The sequence below is a fragment of the Hirundo rustica genome, chromosome 3 (genome assembly GCF_015227805.2).
Source record: "Hirundo rustica isolate bHirRus1 chromosome 3, bHirRus1.pri.v3, whole genome shotgun sequence".
NCBI lineage: Eukaryota > Metazoa > Chordata > Aves > Passeriformes > Hirundinidae > Hirundo > Hirundo rustica.
This window is the reverse complement of record NC_053452.1, coordinates 115,578,971-115,598,876: the sequence shown is the minus strand read 5'-3', so window position 1 is coordinate 115,598,876 and position 19,906 is coordinate 115,578,971. Positions and strand designations below refer to the sequence as shown.

General features: G+C 50.3%; 1 protein-coding gene across 1 annotated transcript in view; it reads right to left on the bottom strand.

Moving 5' to 3' along the window:
• Positions 1 to 246: 246 nt before the first annotated feature.
• The window catches only part of FBXO16 (F-box protein 16), a 46,874-nt gene continuing 27,214 nt past the window's right edge, over positions 247 to 19,906 (bottom strand). Inside the window, exons 6-9 of the mRNA XM_040060846.1 lie at positions 19,290 to 19,495; positions 12,765 to 12,861; positions 4,545 to 4,764; positions 247 to 2,525 (exon numbers count right to left, since the gene is read on the bottom strand). Coding sequence (XP_039916780.1) covers positions 2,458 to 2,525; positions 4,545 to 4,764; positions 12,765 to 12,861; positions 19,290 to 19,495 — 591 coding nt within the window. The 3' untranslated portion in view covers positions 247 to 2,457. The remainder of the gene's footprint in view (positions 2,526 to 4,544; positions 4,765 to 12,764; positions 12,862 to 19,289; positions 19,496 to 19,906) is intronic.

The window sequence follows — 19,906 nt, the reverse complement described above, 5'->3', positions numbered from 1 at the left end:
CACAAGGGCTCCACGCTCTTCCAGAGGAATTTATTAACCCTTTATCCCTCTGCTCTCCTCCCTCTCCCACTTCCCCGGCTCGCATTCCGTCATCTCCCACCTCTTCCCACACGAGAGGTGGAATTTGGGCATTTCCAAAAAAAAATCCTCCCACCCGCTGCCCCCCCCCGGCCACGCAACCCAGGCGTTTTTTCTCTTCCCCCAGATTCCCTCTCCTTTGGCTCAGGATGATCGGGAGAACTTCATTCTGGCTCCCGAGTACCAAACTCTGCCGTTCCCCCAGGAGGCGAGGAACACCGGGGAAGCGCAGGTGGAGTTTTGGGAAAGCAGAGCCGGAGTCGGAGGGAGCCCGGCGTGTTTGGGTTTGTTGCCCACATCTGAGCGGGGCTGTAGCCCAGGGCTGGCGTTCTGATCTCTGCCGCCGGAATTCAGCTGCTGCTGATTCAGTGGCCTCTGGGCTTCCAGAGGTGCCTTTAATCCTGATTCCAGTCGGGCAGGAGCTGGAAAAGCCGAGCGGGGCAGGGAAACGCGCAGTTTGGCAGTTTCTTATCTGGGAACTCCGTCAGAAGTGGGGCAGGGACCATCTGAAGCCCCAGGCAGGCAGGGCAGAGGTGTTTTACCCCCAGGCAGCTGATGGAAATATTTTATTCTCCCTCTCCGTTTCAAATTCCCATTTCGTGACCTCGGGAATGATGCGAAATATGTTTACAGGCAGTGTGCGTGCATCTGATTTTGTTCTGATTAATCGGGTTTCCGTGGGTCTGCCGGTATTCCAAGGATAACTGACTTGGCTCGACACGTTCCTGGATGTTTCTGTTTATTATTTCACAGCATCTTAAATACAAAGAATAAAAAAAGAAATTATAAACCAGAGGAGGTTTAAGCTTTAAAATGTGCAGTGAGCGTTTAAGACGCAGCAAAGGCACAGAGCCTGTCCAAGTGCCACCGCCAAGGCCTCTCAGATCCTGGGAATTGTACAATTCCAGGGAATACTGATGGGAAAAGATAAACCACTGGCGTCATTTCCGTGCTTGGAACGCGGATCTAACCCTCAAGTGCTGCCTAATGGAAACTAAAAAAAAGAAAAAAAGCTCGGATTTAGGAAGCCAAGGAAGCCCCCATGGAGCGATTCGTTTAACTTGGTTTATACACAAAAAAAAAAAGGGCTGGAGAGGAGAGGTTTGGAATTCCAGGGAATGATGCTGGTGAATGTTTCGGGTTTGCTCCACCTCACTTTAAATTCTTGGCATTTCACTTCCTTAATCAAAATCCATCGTTCTCTTCCCCTGCATAATTAACAGATCTGAAGATACGGGAGACAATTCCCGGTCTGTGAGTTCCTCCTGGCCGATTTTTTCGGGAGGCGGCAGCTCGGATTTATCGGATTTTAGGCCTTTGTGTTGGCTGGGATGAGCTCATCCTTCCGAGCACCCAGGAAAACCAGGAAAAAACCCCAAAGTGTGGGAGAGGGAGCCGCACTGAGCTGTCAAACCAATGGTTTGGATGCTCCCACCTGTGCCTGGCGTTGCCAAAAATCCGTGAAACCCGAAAGCGTCCCGGATCAGTCTGCTCACGGAGCAGGGATTCCCTCCCAATCCACACTGAAACGGCCTCGAGGCGCACCAGGGCCGGGATTAGGCTGGATATTGGGAGCGATTCCTTCACGGGAAGAGTGGAATCTCCATTCCACCGAGTGGAGAATCGCCATTCCCGGGAGCGTCGGGGAAACCTGTGGACGCGGTTTAAGGAAAACGGGCGTGGTGCTGGATTCGGTGGCCTGAAAGGTCTTTTCCATCCTTAGTAGTTCCGCGACTCCGTGGTTGAAATTTCCTCTGAAGCCTGGTTTTTGTCCGTAAATGCCGAGGATTCGTGCGCTTGCCGCGATTTTTCCCTATGTGTGGAAAGGTTCGGTTTTGTCCCAGCTCTCTGGGATGGGTTAAAGAATAAAATTTCAATCCCCTCATCCTCAAAAACTGCTCTTCGTCACATTTTCTGGGAATTTCCCAAACTGCAGAAAAGACCAATGAGAGAGAGAGGGGGAGAGAGAGAGAGAGCACGGGATTCCCAGTCTCTTAAATGATCATTTCCAGCTCCTCGTGGATCCACGTGCAAATCTAGAGCGTGGGATTTAATTTCCTTCTCCCTGCCGCAGTGGAAAAGATGGAACTGCTTCAATGTGAGAAAGGAATTCTGCCTCCAGGTTTTCCGTGGGATGTGCCCCAGGATGTCCAAACGATCCGCAGGCAACCTCCCATGAGGTCCAGCAGCTCTGGCAAGGATCTAAGGAAGCACCTCCGCGGTCAAAATCCCGGAAATTCAGAAGGAAAAGGGAATGTAGCACCGGCTACAGGAAAACAGGTTCGGATCCCAAACCCAGCAGGAATTTCCTGTTGTTTCCCCAGTGCCAGGAGGATAAATTTCTGTTCTGCTGGGATGAAGGATACTCTGGATCCTCCCTTATTCCGTGTCTGATCCGTGGTTGGATGAAGGAATGTGCCAGGGCTGAGCCTCAAAGAGAGGAGGTGCTGCATGAGAGAGAAGCGATGAGAATCAGATTAATTTGGAGAATTCAGATTAACTCGGAGAATTCAGCCAATCCTTGGGATTTCTCCGGCATTGAACACCTGGACTGAGCGGGAAGATTATTCCCGCTCGTCATCTCATTACAGGGACAATAATCACCAATCAAAACATTTTCCCTTTTCCCGTCCCTTCCTGACAACCTGCAAACGCGGCCCGGCAAAGCCCAGCTGGGGCAGGATCTAAAACTGGTTCCCAAAATTTGGGAAGAGCCTGGCGGAGCCCACAGAGGTCTGGGAGAGGTCACTGAAGGAATTATGATGGGATTTGTCTCTCTCTGACACGAAAAACCCCAAACCTTGCAAAACTGCCCCATATCCAGGTGCAATCCCAGGATTGCAGGAATCCAGGGATAAATTACCCCAGCAGCGCTGTGGGTATAGATTCTTTCCCTCCTAAACCCCCTTCCTCTTCCACAGTTTTCAATTCTCCTGGATGCAGCCGGGATGGGATTTGGCACCTCCCGGCCTGTCCCAGTATCCTCCACCAGTAAGGCCCTGTGAACAGTCCCTGGGAAATCGCATCCCTGCAGGAATTCCCCGTTCTCCCACATCCTCTCTGACAGCACTGAAATTCTCCTCATGGAGAAGTTCAGAGAGGTTTAACCACCTCCTCCCCATTCCCGGCTTTATCCGGATTCCAGGGCCAGGGGCCCGCTTGTGGGAACCTCGTACGGCTTCAGCACCATGAGGGGAATGGGATTTTTCCAGCCTGATCCTGGTGTTTTTACGGCTGGGATGTGTTTATCTTCTGTGTTTTCCTTAGCCCTCATTCACGGAATGATGGAATTGTTCAGGTTGGAAAAGTTCTCCAGGAGGGCAGAGTCCAGTCATTCCCCCGTCACTGCCACGGCCGCCGTGGACCCGTGTCCCCAAGTGCCACTTCCACATGGATTTTAAATCCCTCCAGGAATGGGGACTCCACCTCTGGGCAGCTGTGCCAGGGCCGGACAACCCTTAAGGTGAAGGAACTTCTCCTAATATCAATTTAAATCCAATCCCTGATCCAACCCAGCCCAAGAATTCCAGGGCTCTCCTGATGCCTCATCCCTCGCGGTTAGATCCTTTCTCTCGTCTCAAGGATTTGGGATCTCTGGTTTGCACTGCGGATCCTCCTCATGGATCCGCTGAAAATGCAAGGCTTGGGAGATCCTGAGGGATCGTGGAGGTCTCCAGGTGCTCCATCATCTCCCGTCTAGGTGGGATCACCAATAATTACCGGATAATCACTGACCTGTAGGATCTCCCATCACTCTACCCTGGTGTCTTTCCTAAAATCCCAGCAGCCTTCCATCCAAAATCCTCTTTTCCTTTGCTCCCTCCGGGTTCTTCACCTTTTTTTTGCACAAAAATCCCCACCAGGGGTCACAGATGGAAACCCTCGTGGTGACAGCCCCGGGGTGAACCACCAGCACTTCCCAAAGACCCCAAAAAGGCTTTTCCAGCTGATTCCTGACCCCAAGCAGCTTCAGGATTCACCGGGAAGAGCTTCCAAAGCCAACCCCGGACTGGAAGGACATCAGATGGTTTGGGATCGTGTTGCTCTGCCTCCTTATCTTTGGAAACCTGGATTCCCACCATCCAGAGTCCTCCACCTCCCGAAGAGGGGCTCCAGGAGAGCTGGAGAGGGACTTGGGATGGGAGATGGAGGGACAGGACACAGGGAATGGCTTCCTGCTGCGAAAGGGGAGATTTGGATGGGATATTGGGAAGAAATTCCTGGCAGGGCGAGTGGGGAGGGGCTGGGCTGGAACTCCCAGAGAAGCTGCGGCTGCCCCTGGATCCCTGGAAGTGTCCAAGGCCAGGCTGGACAGGGCTTGGATCCACCTGGGACAGCAGAAGATGTCCCTGCCCGTGGAAAGGGGTTGGAACCGGACGGGATTAAGGTCCCTTCCCACCCAAACCATTCCAGGATTTTATGATCCCGTGGTTGGGACGCCGCCTCCGGAGCAGCCTGACACTCACACGGGGACCTGGCGTCCGCCCTGGTGACAGCTCCGGGTCCTCCCAGCCGCGGCTTCGGAGCTCGGACGGGTCCCGGGCGGATCCCGGCGTTCCAGCGGGAGCTCCGGGCCAGCGCCTGGGCGGCTGCCTTGGGAGACAGGATCCCGGCGTGCTGAGGCGCGGCCCAGCTGGGACGGAGCCGGGGCTTTGGGACGGGCTCGGGATCTGCAGGAAGGGATAACTGGGAGAAGGTAAAAGATAAGGAGAGGGGAGAGTGTTCCATTGATAGTCTCGAGGGATAGGTATCCAGGAGAGGGACCCTTTACCGTTTTCGTGATCTTTTCGCCCTTCCTTTTTCCCTTTCTCTTTTCTCCTTCTCTTTTCTCCGTTCTCCTTCTCCTTTCTCCTTTCTCCTTTTCTCCTTCGCCTTTCTCCTTTGCTCCTTACCTTTCCCGTTCTCTTTCCTTTTTCTTTCTCTTTTCTCCTTCTTTTTCTCCTTTCTTCTTTCTCTTTTCTCCTTTCTCTTTCTTTTCTTTTCTTTGCTTTTCGTTTCTCTTTTTCTTTCGTTTCTCTTCTCTCTCCGTCTCTTCCTTCTCTTTCCTTCCTCTCTCCTTCTCTCTCCTCCTCCCTCTCCTCCTCCGCTCATCTCCTCTCCCCTCCTCGCCCTCCGCCCCTCCTCTCCCCCTCTCCTCGCCGCTCCGCCCCGCCTCGCCGCTCCTCGCCTCTCCTCTCCTCTCCGCCCTATACGCCGCCCGTAGAGCCTCGAACAGAGAGGCGACATCATCCCAACCATCTTTCGAGGCCCTACAACATTGGAATCCACTGAGAAAGTCTATATATTCTATATTTTTTTTATTCCCAATTTCTGTCTATCCTACCTATTCTATAGAACGATATCAACAAATGTTGATTCCCTAATTTTTATCCCTAAACGACATCCCCCCCTAATGATATTCCTAAAAAGTAGATCCATAATCTGCTTTATTTGAGCTGTGCTCTGGTGCAAATCTACCTTGAGGACAGAAGGACCCAATCAGAAATCGGTGCCAGTAAAGCTAAACCCACATCAATTAAGTAATTCTCCACACCAATTAAGATGTCAATGCCCAGATTCTCCTCTGTGCACATCCCCAGTCTGGCTCAGTGTCCGAAGACTCAAAAGCATAAAGGATGACGTTTATTTTGACTTTTATTTAGTATAAAATTTAAGAAAAGAAAAGAAAAAAAAAAAAGGAAGAAAAAAAAGTCTTAACAACCTAGCTTATTCCTTGAGAAAGATCCCAAAATTTTTTAAAAAACTCCCAGATTCTGGAAAAGAACAGATTGGATTTTTTTTTTTTTTTTTTTTTTTTTTTTTTTTTTTTTTTACTGATCCAAATTATTTGGTAAGAACAGAGAACCGATGTTATTACTTCAAATAAAAAAATTTCAAAGTAAGGTTTATAAAATATAAATATACACTGCACAGGACCATGGGCTGGGAATCCTGGATTTTCCTGTTGGCTATTCCCACCTCCTGGAAATGGGATTTTGAGTCAGAACATCGATTTTCCATCAAAATGTCGTGAAAAAAACCCACACTCCTGCCTTCGGACCCTGCAATCTCATTACCTTAGGGGCAGGGAGGCAGGGACGACCGATCCTGTGAAAAAGATGTTATTTAAGGACTAAAAATGATTTCCAGAGGACTGAAAATAATTTGGGAGCAGCTGTGAGGGTGGGGCCATGTCCGGAGCGGACAAAAGCAGACCCAGCCCCTCGTTGCCGACATTGATCCATCCGGTTCCACCTTCCCCGTAAAATATCTGGGAATTTGCTGACGTGGGAAGAGTCAGGAATCACAGAGCTCCTGGCCAGAGCCCTTGGGGTTTCCTTAAAGCATTTCCCCTGGAAAAAGAGAGGGCAGGAATTCCCTGCTCCCCCGCACAGACACGGGGGTTCCACGCGCGGAACCTAATTAACTCCATCCACCCCAATTTACTATTTATTCTAATTGGGCCAATTGACTTTAATTTATTCCAAACTGAGGGCCAGCCTGGTCACATTTTCCTGCCTTCCATGATTAGCAACGGACTCCAAACCCTCCCAGGTTTTCCCACTCACCACGGGGAAACACGGAGCCAGGGAATCTCCCCTTAATTAGGCGTTTGCTCTTAATTTGGTTGAGCCTCCAGAGCTGGGAGCTCCACCTAATAACTCCTTTTTACATCTTCCTTGTTGGCTGTAATATTCTTTATTCTCACCTACACCCTGCACTCGCATCATCGATCTGTTTTGAGGGTTTTGTTTCAACCTGGCTCGGTGTTTGCTCGCCTTGGGCATTTATTCTTTTCATGCCGGGCTATCCTTCTTCTAAGGATTGTGCTGAAAGGTTTGCAATTAAGCCTCTTTATTTAGACTTGATTAAACAGGAGCTTTTTCAAAGGTCTTTCATTTCAACCGGGTTTCCCAATAAGAAATAAACCCTTAATAAGAAATGGAAATTAACTTTGGATTTTTCCTAGAGAATTATATTTATTTATTATTATTATTTCTTTTAACCTGGTTTAACCTTGGCTTTGCTGTTTGTAGCGCTGTGCTCATTTATGGCTGTCCAGCCCTGAAAGGATTAAAAATCCCTATGGAAGTGACACTCGGGGACATGGATCGGTGGTGGCCTTGGCAGTGCCGGGAAAGGTTGGACTGGATGATCTCAAAGATCCTTTCCAACTTTGACAACTCCGCGATTCTCCGACTTTTTAAAATCACTTTGATGCTTCCTGATTGGGGTTGCAGGCTAATTAACTTCAAAGATCACGTAACTTTCCTAAAATCCGGGGAGAGAAAACCAAATTCGCTGTTGTTTTTTGTGTTTTTTTTAACTCTGAGCCGAGATCCTTCCACTTCTGGCCTGGCAATAAAACAACTCGAAGCTGGGACGTTGTGGTGGGCTGAGAGAGACGCTCTGATCTCCGGAGGGCGTAAACTGTAAGACAGCGGCTGAATAATGATATTTTCTGTTCTCCAGCAGCGCCAGAATCAATTTCCTTGCACACAAGGCAGTATTTGGGTCAGGAGGATGCCTCCCTGTCCGGGAGACAATGCCTCTTTCTTACGCGCCCCAGCTCCCAGGCGTTCCCTGCCTTCCGTGGCTCAGGGAACGCTCCCGGAACCGCGACACACACTGGTGAGCACGGGCGGTTATTTGTGTTTCCCCAATCCGCAAAACCCGTGGAGCTCTCGGGAATGACTTCCGTGGGAGTGGGAGCACGGCCTGTTTGAACGGCCCTGAGCACAAAGAGCCCTCAGTGTGAAACGTTTGGGCTCGGGGCGCGGAGAATGAGCGGACGTCAAACCGCGGCCGTGACGTTTTGGGAAGGGATGCAAGAGTCGTCAAAGAACCATGGCAGTGCTTCGAAAAGGCACGGAAAGGGATTTTTGGGATGGTAAGGAGAGGGAGGAGTGTCGGAAAAACCCTTTTTCTGGCCTGGAGGCGGGGCTTTTATTCCCTTTTCAGTCTCACGAGAAGGGTGAGATGTTACAATCCGCTCCATCACCATCGGAAGCCGAACAATTTCCTGATTACGATGCGTTAGAGGCGTTTTTCGCCTCTCAGCTTTCGCTGCACAATGCTGCTAACACTTCCAACACTCCATTCCTTTACTCTACATGGTCTCACCACAATTAATCTTTTGCAGTTCTGCTTCTCCAGAATATCTGGTTTGTTTGCACGGCCGTCGTTTGCGGCTTGTTTCCACTTCCATTTCTCTCTCTCAAGAGCTCTTTTCCTATCCCGCGGCCTTTCCAAGCCAGCGCATTTTATCTGAGAGTCTGCACACGGATGCGCAGGACCGCGTGAGCCTTCTGTCCGGCTTTGGGAATCCTCTGCAGATCCATTTCCCCTCAGAGGCTTCGTAAAAGGCACGGAAAGGGATTTTTTTGATGGTAAGGAGAGGGAGGAGTGTCGGAAAAACCCTTTTTCTGGCCTAGAGGCGGGGCTCCTGAGAGGTGTTTTATAGGCTTTTACTCCCTTTTCACTCTCACGAGAAGGGTGAGATGTTACAATCCGCTCCATCACCATCGGAAGCCGAACAATTTCCTGATTACGATGCGTTAGAGGCGTTTTTGGCCTCTCAGCTTTCACCACACAATGCTGCTAACACTTCCAACACTCTATTCCTTTACCCTACGTGGTCTTGCCACAATTCATCTTTCGCAGTTCTGCTTCTCCAAAATATCTGGGTTTTTTGCACGGCCGTTGTTTGCAGCTTGTTTCCACTTCCATTTCTCTCTCTCAAGAACGCTTTTCCTATCCTGCATCCTTTTTAAGTCAGCGCATTTTATCTGAGAGTCTGCGCACGGATGTGCAGGACTGCGTGAGCCTTCTGTCCGGCTTTGGGAATCCTCTGCAGATCCATTTCCCCACAGAGGCTTTGTAAAAGGCACGGAAAGGGATTTTTGGGATGGTAAGGAGAGGGAGGAGTATTGGAAAAACCCTTTTTCTGGCCTGGAGGCGGGGCTCCTGAGAGGTGTTTTATCGGCTTTTATTCCCTTTTCACTCTCACGAGAAAGGTGAGCTGTTACAATCCACTCCATCACCATCGGAAGCCGAACAATTTCCTGATTACGATGCGTTAGAGGCATTTTTGGCCTCTCAGCTTTCGCCACACAATGCTGCTAACACTTCCAACACTCCATTCCTTTACCCTACGCGGTCTCGCCACAATTCATCTTTCGCAGTTCTGCTTCTCCAAAATATCTGGTTTGTTTGCGCGGCCATCGTTTGCGGCTTGTTTCCACTTCCATTTCTCTCTCTCAAGAGCGCTTTTCCTATCCCGCGTCCTTTTTAAGTCAGCGCATTTTATCTCAGAGTCTGCGCACGGATGCGCAGGACCGCGTGAGCCTTCTGTCCGGCTTTGGGAATCCTCTGCAGATCCATTTCCCCACAGAGGCTTCGTAAAAGGCATGGAAAGGGATTTTTGGGATGGTAAGGAGAGGGAGGAGTGTTGGAAAAACCCTTTTTCTGGCCTAGAGGCAGGGCTTTTATTCCCTTTTCACTCTCACGAGAAGGGTGAGATGTTACAATCCACTCCATCACCATCGGAAGCCGAACAATTTCCTAATTACGATGGGTTAGAGGCGTTTTTGGCCTCTCAGCTTTCGCCACACAATGCTGCTAACACTTCCAACACTCTATTCCTTTACCCTACGCGGTCTTGCCACAATTCATCTTTCGCAGTTCTGCTTCTCCAAAATATCTGGGTTTTTTGCACGGCCGTTGTTTGCGGCTTGTTTCCAGTTCCATTTCTCTCTCTCAAGAGCGCTTTTCCTATCCCGCGTCCTTTTTAAGTCAGCGCATTTTAACTGAGAGTCTGCGCACGGATGAGCAGGACCGCGTGAGCCTTCTGTCCGGCTTTGGGAATCCTCTGCAGATCCATTTCCCCACAGAGGCTTCGTAAAAGGCACGGAAAGGGATTTTTGGGATAGTAAGGAGAGGGAGGAGTGTTGGAAAAAACCTTTTTCTGGCCTAGAGGCGGGGCTTTTATTCCCTTTTCACTCTCACGAGAAGGGTGAGATGTTACAATCCGCTCCATCACCATCAGAAGCCGAACAATTTCCTAGTTACGATGGGTTAGAGGCGTTTTTGGCCTCTCAGCTTTCGCCGCACAATGCTGCTAACACTTCCAACACCAATCACCTCTTCCTTTACCACCACCACTAGGTGGTCTCACCACAATTCATCTTTCCCAGTTCTGCTTCTCCAAAATATCTGGGTTTTTTGCACGGCCGTCGTTTGTGGCTTGTTTCCACTTCCATTTCTCTCTCTCAAGAGCGCTTTTCCTATCCCGCGTCCTTTTTAAGTCAGCGCATTTTATCTGAGAGTCTGCGCACGGACGCACAGGACCGCGTGAGCCTTCTGTCCAGCTTTGGGAATCCTCTGCAGATCCATTTCCCCACAGAGGCTTCATAAAAGGCACGGAAAGGGATTTTTGGGATGGTAAGGAGAGGGAGGAGTGTCGGAAAAACCCTTTTTCTGGCCTGGAGGCGGGGCTTTTATTCCCTTTTCAGTCTCACGAGAAGGGTGAGATGTTACAATCCGCTCCATCGCAATCAGAAGCCGAACAATTTCCTAATTACGATGGGTTAGAGGCGTTTTTGGCCTCTCAGCTTTCGCCACACAATGCTGCTAACACTTCCAACACTCCATTCCTCTACCCTACGCGGTCTCACCACAATTCATCTTTCGCAGTTCTGCTTCTCCAAAATATCTGGTTTGTTTGCACGGCCGTCGTTTGCGGCTTGTTTCCACTTCCATTTCTCTCTCTCAAGAGCGCTTTTCCTATCCCGCGGCCTTTCCAAGTCAGCGCATTTTATCTCAGAGTCTGCACACGGATGCGCAGGACTGCGTGAGCCTTCTGTCCGGCTTTGGGAATCCTCTGCAGATCCATTTCCCCTCAGAGGCTTCGTAAAAGGCACGGAAAGGGATTTTTGGGATGGTAAGGAGAGGGAGGAGTGTCGGAAAAAACCTTTTTCTGGCCTGGAGGCGGGGCTCCTGAGAGGTGTTTTATCGGCTTTTATTCCCTTTTCACTCTCACGAGAAGGGTGAGCTGTTACAATCCGCTCCATCACCATCGGAAGCCGAACAATTTCCTAATTACGATGCATTAGAGGCGTTTTTGGCCTCTCAATTTTCGCCACACAATGCTGCTAACACTTCCAACACTCTATTCCTTTATCCTACGTGGTCTCACCACAATTCATCTTTCGCAGTTCTGCTTCTCCAAAATATCTGGGTTTTTTGCACAGCCGTTGTTTGCAGCTTGTTTCCACTTCCATTTTTCTCTCTCAAGAACGCTTTTCCTATCCTGCGTCCTTTTTAAGTCAGTGCATTTTATCTCAGAGTCTGCACACGGATGCGCAGGGCCGCGTGAGCCTTCTCTCCGGCTTTGGGAATCCTCTGCAGATCCATTTCCCCACAGAGGCTTCGTAAAAGGCACGGAAAGGGATTTTTGGGATGGTAAGGAGAGGGAGGAGTGTCGGAAAAACCCTTTTTCTGGCCTGGAGGCAGGGCTTTTACTCCCTTTTCACTCTCACGAGAAGGGTGAGATGTTACAATCTGCTCCATCACCATCGGAAGACGAACAATTTCCTGATTACAATGTGTTAGAAGCGTTTTTGGCCTCTCAGTTTTCACCGCACAATGCTGCTAACACTTCCAACACTCCATTCCTCTACCCTACGCGGTCTCGGCACAATTCATCTTTCGCAGTTCTGCTTCTCCAAAATATCTGATCTGTTTGCACGGCCGTCGTTTGCGGCTTGTTTCCACTTCCATTTCTCTCTCTCAAGAGCGCTTTTCCTATCCCGCGTCCTTTTTAAGTCAGCGCATTTTATCTCAGAGTCTGCGCACAGATGCGCAGGGCCGCGTGAGCCTTCTGTCCGGCTTTGGGAATCCTCTGCAGATCCATTTCCCCTCAGAGGAGCAGATAAATAACCGGGTCACTCTCTGCGCCGACAGCGCTGTCCCTTTCCCACCTGTTGCGTTTTATCGTCTTTCCTGCCAGGGCCGGGGTTAAATGCGCAAGGCGGCATTTCCCGTTCGGACTCAGATGTTTATTAATTCTTATTTATTTTAGTCTCACAAGCCGTGAGTTCTGCAGCACTTCTAGCAAATTAAAAATGGAGCCTATCTCGCTCGCTCTAAGGCCTTTTAAGGATAAACACACCAATTAAGAAATGACACCTAATTTTTTTTTACTTTTAACCAGATAATCAACCACTCCTGGCCCGCAGTGTGGATTTTTCCACCCAGTTACAAAATACCACCCAGACCCGTGGAGAGAAAGGTGAAAAAGGACTCATCCTACACCCTAAATCCTCCATCCTGCTTTTTATCTATATCACTGTATTCTAAGCCCTTAAACTCTGAGTTTTGCACCCTGCGATATCACACACTTCTATTCAAACCCCACCCCCATAATCCCAGATCTATCGCTCCGTTTTGGAAGCCTCCTCCAAGGCCTCAGGTCAAATGCGGCGTTTTCTTGGGGACCGGTGCCTGTCGGCACAGGAAGTCTGAAAATCCTCAGCGCCCAGCGTTCCGACACCCACCCGCAGCCACGTCTGGGACGCACCGAGGGGGTTTTGTGCCCTCCTCCTGACCGGCTGTCCTCTCCCCGAGGGAAAACCTCCCCAACATCCCCGGGGGTGCCCCAGGTGCTGGAATCCCACAGCCGGGGTGACACTTGCCAGGGATTTCACCTTCCGGAGCGGAGCGGATCCACGACGAGCCCCTCTCTTCTTCCTCTCGGCCGCCTGCCTGCTCAGGTCCGGGGTGTGCGCTCCTCCCTTCCTCCTGCTGCCGAGCAGAACACGGCAATATCAACAAAAAGCTCCGCGCTTGCCGCCCTGGGGGGGGCGATAAAAATCAAATCCTTTGGGGAATATTGCCACCTGAAAAGACGTGGCTTGAGATAACACGGTTTTATCTCACCCTGAAGGGCACAATCAGCTACCGGGGCTCAGGGGAAGGTGGGAAGTTGGTTTTTAATTTTTATATATATATATATATATATATATATATATTTTTTTTTTTTTTTTTTTTTTTTTTTTTTTGAGATGTGGTAAATTCTGGCACTCAAACGCAAGCTCAGGACTCCGTGATTTAAGCTAAGCCCGCCTAAGATGTTACAGCTCCTTAGGGAAATTCACGGGAAAGAAGCGGAGCTGAATCCATTTGGGAGTTTCCAGCGAAGTCCGTGACCTGAGGTGTAAAAAAAGGCTGGGGGCTGCCCCTCCAACGAGGGGTTTATTCGGTGTTTTTTGTGGCCAAATAATTCTGTGCGTGTATTTGCATTTTTTTTGGCGTTATATGCAGCTGCTATTAAATTCAACACAATTAACTGGCAGAACAGGAATATTCCGGAGTGTGAAAATTAAGTGAATTGCGCTGGAATATGGCCAGCTGCCACATTTTTTCCAATATCAGGAGCAGAATCCAGGCTCTGAGGCAGTATTTCTAAACACTCAGGCAGGCTCGTTATCCGAAGGCGCTCATTCCACATTCAAATTCCGTGATACGGAATCTGGGAGTTTAAAGCAGAAGCTCTGAGAGGTTCTCCCGCCGCCTCTGGGCACCTAAAAAATCACAGTAGGAGCACAAAACCATGGAGACAAAGGGTGGAAATGGACTCTAAAAGCAGCTTTTATCCTGTGAGAAACCGGGATCACGCCACACGACACCGGCACGTGTCCAGTATTCCCTCATCCCAGCCCAGGACCGTAAAATCAAATCCAGCATTATTTCAAATAGGAAGCTGAGGAAAACCAAACACAAACGAGACGAGGGAGAAAATTCAACCCAAAACATTCCATCTGGGGACAAATTGGTCGTTTTGGTGGGCCTGGCTGTGCCCAGGTTATGGTTGGGCTCAGTGATCTTCGAGGCGTTTTCCGTCCTGAGCGATGCCGTGACCTTTGGGTAGAAGGCAGCCTTGTGACAGTAAATATTATTGTAAATTATTATTGTAAATTATTATTGTAAATGATTATTGTAAATGATTATTGTAAATTTAGGTGTCTGGTGCTGTGTTCTGGTGCCCAAATCGCGGCGTCAGCTCGCCCCCACAAGCCCAGCTCCAGGTCAGGAAAACGGAAGGAGCGAAGAGGAGGAAGGAGGACGGCAGGTCTCACTCCCAGCGCCGAACTCGCTGTTTCTCGCCCCGTTTTCCTCCCTTAAGGAGGTTTTTTTTTATTCCCACACGCCCACGGGGAGCTGGGCTGGCTTTTCAGCAGCACAAAGAGGGACAGACGAGCGTGGGGATCCTGGAGGACGGGGCCGCTCCGAGCCCTTCTCACGCGAGCGTTGTCAGAAACGGGGCCTGGGCCGCTGACGGAACAATTCCCGAAAGTAATTATTTTCTCGTTGGGTAAACACTCCGGGACAATACGCAACTGTTTTTTTTTTTTAGAGCCAGCCCACGGCCATAAATTACCCCAAGGCTGGGGAGGGGGGGGAAGGACCTTGGCATTTCGGCCGAGCTGTTGTCGTGAGAAGCAGCAGGGCCCTGTCTTGAGGCACAAGGCCGCGGTCTTGGCGGGGCTCCAGCGCCCGGATGGAATCGGAATTCATTATTCACGATCAAGCGGGAGGCAAATCTTTCTGATTTATTGGCAACCAGCAGCACAAAGGGCAGATGCTGTGAGCAGAAACGCCCTCCTGGGCCTCCGCAGGCGGATCGGAGCCCCCATGGAAAGATTTCTTAACTCGACTCCACGCTTTAGAGAAAAATCTTTCACTTCCCCTCCGCAATATTTCTTTGTGCCCAGAGAGGCAAATCCTTCCTTGCTGATCTCTGCAGGATTTTTTGTTTTGTTTTGTTTTGTTTTGTTTTGTTTTGTTTTGTTTTGTTTTTCTCTGTAAAAAAAAGCTGCTTGGACAACTCGGGCAGGAAACAAACCAGACCTACCAGAAATCATCGCTGTGATAAATTACAACACCGATAGCCACAGCTATAATTCTATTGCGGGGTTTTGATAACCCCTTCCAGGCGATTTGTAATCCAGCCCTGTCTGTATCTCTTCTCTATCACCTCACCACTCCCTTGGCTGCACCTCTGATCGTTCCTGTCCTTAATTTCCCTGCTCAGTCACTGAGAAGCTTTTCCCACACTGTCCCTACTAAACCCAAAAAACTCCCAGGGAATTTACTGGGGGATCTCTGTCCCATCCCCTCCACTCTGCCAGCGGGATTTTCACTGAGCTCCTGGGCAGGGTTTTTAGGGTACAAACTCCTGCCTTTCTGAGCAACCAGCAAAGAAATCCAGCGGAAACAAACAAACAAACAAACAAACCAGATTTCAATGATCATCCAGGTTGCAAATGAACCCCATTTTTTGGCCACTCCCCAGCTGTGGCCCAGTGTTATTGTTCTCCCCAGCGAGTTCTGGCCAGGCCAAACCCACGCTCAGCTGCTGTCTGGGAATGTATCGATCTGTTCTGTCAAAGCTAAAGAGCCAATCACGGTCTCATAGCCTGCAGAATATGTTTTGCATTTCCACTTAGAGGACTCCATTTCCATGGCACTGCCTAATTGAGAATTGACTCTAGCTCGTCCTGCTGCCCATATTTCCTTTTTTTTTTGGCTAAATAAGGACGAGTTCTCTGCCAGGAATTGTTTCGGTGCTGCTGTGGCAGGAAGAAGGCAGCTGGCGACTCAGAAGGCCAACCAAGGAACAGATGAAAACTCTTTGGCATCACAGGTGACAAGATGTGATTTTTTTTTTTCCATGAGCAGTTTTAAACTAAAACAGGAGAGGTTTAGATTAAATATTAGGGGGGAAAAAAAAAATCCTTCCCTGTGAGGGTGGGGAGGCCCCGGGCTGGAATTCCCAGAGAAGCTGTGGCTGCCCCTGGATCCCTGGCAGTGTGCAAGGCCAGGTTGGAAGAGTCTTGGAGCAGCCTGGGATACTGGAAGGTGTCAGGGTTGGGACTGGATGAATTTTAATATCTCTTTCCACCCAAATTATTCTGGAATTCCATGTCAATATTTCACCCCGATGTGACGAGCAGCAGAGTCCTCCCCTCCCTTTGGACCATAAAACAACCGCAGAATGAGGCCGAGCTCCGAGCAGATTTCAACCCAAGGCCCAAGAGTTAGGAAAAACTTCTTTTTGGTTGATTACCTCTTAAATTCTGCAAAATCCGACCTGGAATTAGGGAGATTAACTCAGAGTCAAGGTAGCAGCCAGTGACTCGTCTCTCACACTTTGTTGCTTTGATGGTGGCGTCAGGTATTCCTTTGATGTGATCCTGTTTATTCACAAGGGATTCTCCACAGCTCTGGTTTTCCTCGGCACTCAAATGGGAAAAGAAAGGCTTTGCTGGCTCAGGGATTCCCAGTCAAGGTGCTGGGCCAGGAGAAGTCTTTCCTCTCCACCGTCACTTTGAGTTTCTGCGAGTTCTGCCACATCCTCTCCCACTCCTCCACCTTTTTCCACAAGGAAACCCCTGTTCCTGTCCACGTGCACTCAGACTGCAGCAAAAAACATTTCCTCTCCCAGATTCCCTTTGGCAAACCCCAGGAAATCGCTTCTATTTTTACATTTCACACCGGGTCTCCTTCCTCCTGGCCTCCATTTTACATGAGGAGAGGTTGTTTTGGCCTTGAGCTCCGGGAATCCGGCTCATCTCACGGAGAGCCTGAAATCGCTGGTGGGGGTCGGAGATTTTTATCTGGGGATTCTGTTCTGCCTTCCAAGCTGAGCCCTGGTCAGGCAGGTGGATTCCTGGGAGACTCCAAACCAAGGCTTGGCATCCCAGAGGGACGCCAGGACCACGGTGACGTTCTCCTGCCACCCCCACCAAAACCTGAAGGACACTCAAGGTGGTGTCTCCCCCTGCTCCAGGGATCCAGCTGAATTCCCATTCCCAAAAAGCGGAGAACACAACACAGAGCACCAGTGGGGGGATTTTTGGGAAGGGACAGCAAGGTGTCAGTGGAAAAGAAGCACCAGAGCATCGTCGTGGGAGTGGGAGGCTGGGTCAGCACCTGAAAAGCGGCACCTGAGCTGCTGAATAATCAGCACAGATGAGCCTGAGCGCCAGCAATTACCTGCAGCTTAAGTGATATTAAAGGCAGATCCTTGATAAAGAGGCAAATCTCACGGAATTCCTCCCTCTCCTAGCAGTAATCCTCCGTAATTGCGGATAAATGGCAGATTTGCAGGAACGCTAGGCGTTGAGACATTCTCCACAAATGGGATCTCACTGGCAAGAGGCAGACTGGGAGTGTGTTTATTATTTGCTGTTTCATTATTTCAGGTGAATTGTTTTCACCTGGTTCTCAGCCGCTTCCGCAGCTCAGCGCCGGGACAGGCGACTTTTAAACTCTTCAAACGAGGCTTGTCCTGCTTTTTTCATGGCACAGGAGAATCCCGAGCCTCACAGAAACGGCACAAGAGAATCCTAAACCTCACAGAAACCTCCGGGAGCTGCTACACAAAACCGTCGAGCGGTTGCTGGAAAGCAACATCGTGACTCTCGTTAGCAGCGGGAAGCGTTTGGTGAAAGCATTCAGTTGAAAACCTCAAACGACTCGACCCAAAAGCGGTGTCGGAGTTGGGAAACATCCCACAGAAAGAGGGTGAGGTGGAAACTGGGAAGCTCTCTTTGAAGTAGCGCAACATCCGAGGAGCAGGGGACGCGGATTAAAGCGTGATTCACGCCAGGCTTTTGCTCGGGGAGCTCTGTGGAACACCCCGGAGGAGCGGTGGGTCCGGCGGAGTTAATCGCGTTGGGAAAGAGCTCCGGGAGTGCTTGGCCAAACAATCCCTGGCTGGGGTAATTCCTGGGATGATTGTTCCCGGGCGCAGGGATGATCTTGGCTCTGTTGGATATTTGCTTAAACGCAAGCCCGGGTGCTTCTCGTCGCGGCTCCGTCGGTTCCCAAGGTTTTTGTTGGCACGGTGGAGAGGAATCTCCCGCTCTGGGCACGCTCGGCGCGGCGAGTCCGTGGATTCCCACAGGAGCCAGGGAACGGCCGAAAGGATCTGCTGCCTCTCTGCCAGCCTTGGATTGATGACAGCGTCGCCCTTTCCACGCCAGCGGGGCTGAGGTGACCCCCGGGAAGCGTCAGAGGCGGCGTTTCCAGGGATTCACACCAGGAAAGGGTGAACTCTGCCCACAGGTCACTCCCACCCCTCCCTGGGCTTGTTAAGGCACAGAAAACTGACCCTGGATCTAAGATTTGGAAAATCTCTGACGCCAGAGGTGACAAAGGAAATAATTTGGGGTTTTTTTGGGGGGTGTTTTTTTTGGTATTCCACGGAGAGGCAGGCGAAGGGATCCAGGGACGAAGGCTGGGCGCACGAGAGGGACCAGGAGTTATATTTGGGGTAGCAGGGGAGGAGTTGGGAGCAGGGTCCAGTGGGTGAGGGAGGAAGTGGTGCAGAGGCGGGGTAAGAGACGAGGAGAGCCAGTGGGGAAGCAGGGGCGGAGCAGGGGCGGAGGATTGCACCACACGAGCACCAATGGGGTCTCAAGGAAGGGAGAACATTCTAGGGAAGGGACATATTAGGGAGGAAAGAGGCGGGGAGGCCAACGGGGGAACTGGAGCTGGGGTGAATTTGCGTAACAGTCGAGGAACTCTGGGAGGAGACTTTCTTTTCCTCACCCTGACCTGAAGGACTTGTCTGGTCCATGGGGACGTCTCTCCAAGGCAGCATTCCGTATTTTGTTTTAGGAGGTGCACTGGCCTCCACAGCGTGGCGGTTCTGACGCAGATCCATGTGCAAAACTCTGCTTTGGGAGGGAATTTTTTTTTTTCCTGGGAGCCCAGGAAGTGGTGGATCCAGGCAGTGCAGGCACAAATACCATTCATCACTTCCATGCTCTGACGTCCTCTTGCACCTGCCCTGCAACTCAACCATCCCGGCCTCCTCCCAGCCGGGAGATCCTCCCAGCGATAGAATTACATTTCATCACAATTCATTCATTCTTCCTCTGCCCTGCAAAACCCACACATTCCTCTCGATTTAAAAAACTCCCCAACAAACCCTTGCCCTAATTCCTCCCGTTCCAGCTCTGTAACATCCCCCAGGAGCTCTGGCCTGACCCGTTCGGCAGAAAGGACACAAAGCAGCGGCAGCTTTGGACCAAAACCCATTTAAAAAAAAGAGCCAAAAGAGCAGGAAAGTGCATTTGCAACCAGAACAGGCAGAGCCAGCCTGCAGAGGACGTGAAAAATCTTGTGCCGCGGGGAAAGGAAAAGAGGTGAAAAACTCTTACGCCTGCCTGGCCTGCTCGATGGGGTCGAAGTTGTCCAGGTAGTTGTAGCGGATGGTGTCCGTGGGGTTTCTGTCGGATGAACGCCAAGGAGGGAGCTCTTTTTTCCTCCTGGTTGTCCCCTGTCCCGCCTCGGAAAGTTTCCTCTCCGGGACGTCGCTTTTTACTGGTTGCACATCGATAACGATGAACTCGTCCTTGGCAGGAGTCTAATCGGAGAGATGGGAAGAAGAAAATTAAGTTTTAGCCTCTGATGAAAATCAGATGGGCCTAAATTTAGGGTTATAATAATTGGGGATTAACTCAAAATTGGTCTCATTATGGTCAGGAAGAGGCACCTTTGGCAGTGCCTGTCACCACCCAAGCCCTGTAATCCATGTTAAAATGAGCTGAGCTGCTGCTGAGATGCATCAGCTTCTCTCTATCAGCCACAGAGAGCCTGTGGGAGACTTTGCTTTCAATTAAAGGGCCGAGCTTTGAATTCAGGGCAGGAGGATCCCAAAAAGATCAAGAGGCAGAGGGGCTGGGAGCCAGACCCCCCAGTTTTCCCAGTGGGGACAAAAACCCGTGGAGGAGGCGTAATGCCTGGAGAGGCTGCCTGGACAGCGTTAGAGAAATAA